The following is a 6,045-nucleotide window of genomic DNA, read 5'->3' as shown; positions in this document are numbered from 1 at the left end:
GGTATGTTTATAATCATCAAAGAGCTTGTGAAGGTGAGGCTAAAAGTGCAAAAGTAATAGCTAACCTATGGGTATTGTTGGCACAAGTTTGGTTACTCTTGAAGTGGTAATCAATATCTCAAGTAAGTGGGTGTAGGTCAAAAGAGGTATGTGTATAATCACCAAATACAATATAATGCAAAACTAGTAGCTAAGGGATGATGGTCTTGGTTCCCACACTAGCAAACTCTCTTCTTCTCTCCCTTCCTTTGCCAATTAAGCTTCCCCCCTCTCTGTAGACCCTCTTTTTTTTTTCGTAAACTCTGTAGACCCTCTCTCTCTCTCTCTCTCTCTCTCTCTCTCTCTCACGAGTCACACGTAGAGCGTCGAGACTCTGCCGATGATAGAGCAGAAGAGAGGATAACCAGAGCGAGGAAAGAAGACCCTTTTGTGCTGCAGGGCAGGCATCTCTCATGGATAGTCTCGAAAACCATAGTACTGATAGAAAACACATGCAGTAAAAAAAGGCTACCAGGACCTTCTTTTTTGCGCCCTGCACTCTCATTTTTGTGGGTGTCTGCCTCTTGTCTCCCTCGCACCTGCCATATCTCAAATCCCCTTCTTTGCCCTTTAGTGCCCACTGCCCAGTGCCTCTCACTCTGAGAGAGAGAGAGAGAGAGAGACACACACACACACGTACAGAGAGAGACAGAGACTGAAACACGAAAGCTTTCTCTTTTTTCCTTTCCTGTGCCGGATTTCCCTCTGGTCCTTTGTGCTCTCTTTTACTCTCTCTTAACTAGTCTTTTCTGCGCTGAAACAGAGAAATTTGCCTCGGGAATTGCCAGATTGGCCCCAGATTTCCCCCTTCTATTTTTTGTAAGCACGCGCGGTCTGGATTCCTATTAACCACAACAACAGAAACAAATTCCCATTTCTTTTAATTAGAAAAATTCAAAGGACGCCATTTAAGTTTAAGTTTTTAGTTCCTTTTCCATGCGGAGAGCATTTTAATTGGAAAAAGGGCTCAGACAGCTCTGTTCCCGGAAGGTGCCCTGCCCTGTTCACGAGGATAAGAAGAGGAAGGAGAAGGACGAGGAGGAGAAAACTCTCATTTTGCCATTTGCACTCTTCAAGCTTCCTGTCTGAAGAGACGATCCCATGCAGAAACATTCAATGTTACAGAAAAACAGAGTATCGAACCCACAATCTCTGTCTGTGTCTCTGATCCGAACACCCTTCTCATAAATCGATTCAAGAGGCTGCTTCTGATCTCGCCCAATTGCTCTCTTTGATTGAGCGACATACTCTTTTGGTGATTTATTCGCGAATTGCTCCGTTTCAGCATATGTTTTTGTGGTTTATCTCCGAATTGCGGTGTTCTACATCGGTGCCAAAACAGAGCATTGACCGAGATTGCCTTAGAGGACAAGCTGAAGATACATGTATGTTCGATTCGGGGAATACAGTATCGGATAAGAACTCTAAATAGACAATTGGGTTCTGTTGGAACTTTCAAATTGGCCTTCTTGGCCGGCTGCCGCTTTCTTGCAAGGTGCTGGGGGCGTCCTCAAAGCACCATTTTTCCTTGGTAGTTGGGCAGTCATTCTTGCAAAGCAATCCTTTTTTCCTGTGTCTGTTGGCTATCAACCTTCCCCCCACCTTCCATTGCCATGAAACTGACCCGGCTGCTCAGCAAGTCCTTTTCCCGGACCTCCCCGGAGACCAAATCCAGCATCAAAGCATCTCGCAGAGACTCTGACAAAGCACACACGCAGACACCAAAAGCGAGTCCAGCCAAGCCTGTGTGCAATGGCGGCATGCCAGAAGGCCAGGAAGCCATCGATTGGGAGCTGCGGCCTGGTGGCATGCTGGTTCAGAGAAGAGATCCTTTCGCAGATCGATCTCCATCGTCTGGCCCTCTGATAAAAGTGAAGGTGTCGCATGGGGCTTATCAGCATGATATCACCATTCCAGCTCAAGCAACCTTCGGTACATATTTCCCATGATTCTCTTCTTTTAATGTGTGCCTGCTACTGCCTGCGCGTGCATTGCCTCCAATGGAGGTTTTATACTTGCATATGAATAAATGCTTATTGTTATTATTCCCGAAGGCTTGCTTAAGGAGAATGTCATATATGCACATGGATGCTATTCTCATTGTTTCAGAGAGAATTTGGTCATGCATATGGACATGGATGCATTCTCATTGCCTCAGAGAGAATTTGGTTATGCATATGGACATGGCTGTCATTGTCTGTTGTAGGGTAAGTCATATGTGTTTTCCACATTTCTGATGGGAACTGATATGGTGCAGGTGACTTGAAGTGGCTGTTGGCTCAGGAAATTGGTTTGCAGCCTCATGAGCAACGGCTGTTGTTTAAAGGCAAAGAGAAAGAAGACAATGAATGTCTGCACATTGCTGGAGTGAAGGATATGGAAAAAGTGATTTTAGTGGAGGATCCTGCAAGCAAAGAAAAGAAATTAGAAGAAATGAAGAGAGATATCAAAGTTGTGAAAGCATGTCAATTAGTGCACCAAGTACGGACTGAAGCAGACACACTTGCTGGACAGGTATTGGATATCACTGTATAAGCTAGTAATAGATCACCGTGGTAGTTCTGACAATAGTTTCGAATTCCATCTACAGTTGTGGAATCCTTACATTGGGACCTTGTTTGTAGATTGCTGCCCTAGATGGGGTCATTAGCAGTGGTACCAAAGTAACAGATCGAGATTTCAGCGTGCTTTCAGAGTTATTAATGAGACTGTTGCTTAAACTTGATAGTATTGAAGCTGAAGGAGAGGCAAAGGTGCAGAGGAAGGTTGAGGCAAGTATCTTCAAACTTTGGGGGGGCTCTGCTGCACCAGAACTCCTGTATTCTATGATTGAGCTGTTTGTTAGTAAATGTATGGGCTACTTGTTTTGTACCTCTAAGAAGGTTTGGATAGATCAAAGCATGCAGATAAAACGTAAACGTAGTAGTGGCATCTGTAGCTCCAAACAACAATCTTGGTGAACATGTATGCATACGTGAGCTCAGAAATACCACTGTAGCTTGAGGTGGACAGCTTGATATGTATGTGTGTTAACTCAACAGTTCAAACTCCTTGCACTTGCAAAAGAGTAGTCGCTACACAATGCCCTGCAGAGTCGGGAGCAGATTGATGGAGATCTCTAATTTGAGAATAATCCTTGTTTGTGTGGTATGACAATGTAAGCAATGGACTTTGTCTCTGTGAGGGTTTCTTGGGTCCATGACTGTAGATGTTTTCTGGCAACCTCTTGGGGATGTTGATTTTTGCCTGGCAAATTGTTAGTAACCCCCGCCTTACCAGTGTTCCAACAACAGCTCACTGTTATATCATATATGTGCTGCATTCACAAGGAGAGACACTGCTGGGAACTGAGTGACTGGAGACTTGAATTGGCCGAACTCTTAGATTTTTCGAAGCAAGGAGGTGGCACAACTTGCATGTATGCCATTGTATAAGCTAATGTTTTCTGAGAAGCCTGCAGAATGAATTTGCTGTCAATTTCAAGCATGATTCATATGTGATTGCTTATGAAATTCTCCATGCAGGTGCGAAGGGTCCAAGGCTTTGTGGAGCGTGTGGACAGCTTAAGAGTTCGGAACAGCAACCCCCTATACAATAACACTGTTGTGGTCACTACTCAGTGGGAAATATTCGACTCAGGCTTGGGAAGCTTGACAGCACCTCCAATGTCAGCCCCTACAACCATGACGACTAAATGGCAGCTGTTTGATTGAAGCCCTGCTGCAACTATTCAGCTCATTGTTTGTAATTACACTCGCAAATACTCGACTGCCTTTTTTGCATCTTCAGTTGATCAAGTAGGCCTCAAGCCAGCAAATAAAGTACTTTTGACATCAAGTTTGACAACCACTTAACTAGGATACATGACAGATTGGAAGCAAGAAGCAAACGTTTCTGTTTCCTTTTTGTAATTTTGGAGGTGGGGACACACAAAGATTTGTAGAGTATGATGGTGCTACTGATTGAAACTATTGAGGGCCACAAGGTTCTCAATCAGCTCCTGTGCCCAGTACCTTTGTGTAACCAATTTAGTTGGTCTGGTACCTTTTATCCCCCCCCCCCTACGCGAAGGGTTTTCTACATTCGTTGAGTTCTTGCTTTTTTGTTATCATTTCATATCTGCCTCCATGATATGATCTTCTCTCATCCATCTCCATATCCTTGATGCATTGCCTTGGTTCTGGATCACTGTACCTCTTAAGCTCTGAGAATTCTTATTAATTCTGATTTATGACAATTCTCCCCATATTGCATTGCTGCAACCTGAATGCTAACTTTGAATTTTGGTATTGCTCAATTCATATTTGTACCTTCATTGGGATTCTATTGCTACAGATGTGGAGGTTCTCTTTGTGAGCACCTCTGAAGAACTAGTATTTTAAGATTAGCCATGTCCAATAGGCAGATTTAAGAAGGATAACAAGTGATTGAGACAATGGTCTGCATCACACCAATCAATTTGCCAAAACCTTGTGTTCATTCAGCCTCTCTTGCAAAAGTTACCTTGTGTATTGCCAACCATGCAAGGTGATTGGGAGTTGATCCTTGAAGTTATGTGCCATATATTGCAAGGTAATCCTATTGTTGAAATGCTCTTGATGGGTATCACAAGTTGAAGAACACTATGGTGAGCTTTGATTTAGAATTGTGTCCTAATTTGCGCCCTTTGCCCATTGAGACATGCTAATGATACCTCTTGTCTAGGTTTCAATAAGACAATATCACCAACCTTTGGGTATTGCCATGTCAATGTTGGGCTAGAGTTTCTTGGAGTCTCACAACTAAAGTGAGCCCTAAACTTATAAAGGGAATGATACTAAAGAACATGCTATCCAAGGCATTGTTAATCTCTTCGTGGATTGTTTGGACATTATCATTAGACAATTAAGGGCTTGAAGGGAATGGCAATAGGGCACATTCTCCTCATGTAGCTATGGAGAGTGCCATTCTTCAGAGAGTTTTACAAAGGATTACATATTGATGTTGCTCCTTATGCAAAGAATGGCATGAATAGACTTCCCTTATGCAAAATAGCATTAGTACCATTCTTCATAGAGTAAGTTGGAATGCCATTAGTGCCCTCTAGGTGCAGAGAATGATCAAATGGGAAAAATTGTGATGTGGTAATCATAACAAGAAAGCTTATATAATTATAGTAGGTAGAATGTTAATACTCCTATCCTTTTTTGACATTTTGTTCTTTCAAATGCATTTGTATCTTCTTTGGTCTTCTTGATGCAATCCAATGTGCCTTAGATTTTATAAGAGAATATTATATGGTTGATTCTTTAAGACAATTAGAGTTTCCATGTTGGCCATTAATGATATCTTGCAACTCAATAGAGAGAAGTGAGTGCTAGGGACAAGTGAAGGGAGAATAGAGAGGAGAGAGTTCTAGAGAGAGGTGGATAAAGAACAAAGAGAAGAAAGAGTGCTATTGAGAGATGAAGAGAGAATAGAGGAGAGAGTGTGCTAGAGAGGGGAAGGGAGAACAAAGGGGAGTGTGTGTATGTGCAAGAGAGAGGTGATAGAAGATAGAGAAAAGAGAGGCCAAGAGATGGTGGAATGCAAGAGTATGGTGGAATGGCAAAGTGGAGTGCATTTGTGGTACTAGTTGAGGTGAGTGAGTGGAGTGAAGCATAGAGTGAAGTGTAGTAGTGAGAGTAATATGGAGTGTGGTGGAGTAGAGAGGGAAAGAGAAAAGAGAATATGAGAGTGGAAAATCAAACACTTTTATTCATTCTCGATGATCCTTAATACAAGAGCATTGTGTCTTTTTATAGAAGAGAGAGGCAATGGAAAAAATCTCCTTACATCTTTTCTTCTTTGGATACAGATTGACATAGAGGAAAACTCTTTGTAGAGAATGTGGACCAAACTCTAGTTATGGGTCTTGGATCCAAAGTCCAATTTGTGTCTTGGGTCTAGATTCTAGTCTGGGTTCAAAGTACAAAGTCTAGTTTGGTCCGGTTTCTAAAGTCCACACTTGGGTCCTAGGTCCAGATT

At 42.5% G+C, this 6,045-nt stretch overlaps 1 protein-coding gene across 1 annotated transcript; it reads left to right on the top strand.

The window, feature by feature from the left end:
* Positions 1-232: 232 nt before the first annotated feature.
* On the top strand, positions 233-4,270 carry LOC148033260 (BAG family molecular chaperone regulator 4-like). Its single transcript, XM_087681148.1, has 4 exons — positions 233-1,971; positions 2,297-2,553; positions 2,664-2,810; positions 3,564-4,270. Exons 1-4 carry the CDS (start codon positions 1,653-1,655, stop codon positions 3,750-3,752), a joined length of 912 nt encoding a protein of 303 aa, XP_087537274.1. The 5' UTR covers positions 233-1,652; the 3' UTR covers positions 3,753-4,270.
* The last annotated feature ends 1,775 nt before the right edge of the window (positions 4,271-6,045 follow it).

Source organism: Lygodium microphyllum, chromosome 7, assembly GCF_053477565.2.
Source record: "Lygodium microphyllum isolate KBCC chromosome 7, Lygodium_microphyllum_v1.1.10, whole genome shotgun sequence".
In the NCBI taxonomy this organism is placed as follows: domain Eukaryota; kingdom Viridiplantae; phylum Streptophyta; class Polypodiopsida; order Schizaeales; family Lygodiaceae; genus Lygodium; species Lygodium microphyllum.
This window is presented reverse-complemented; position numbering and strand designations above follow the sequence as displayed.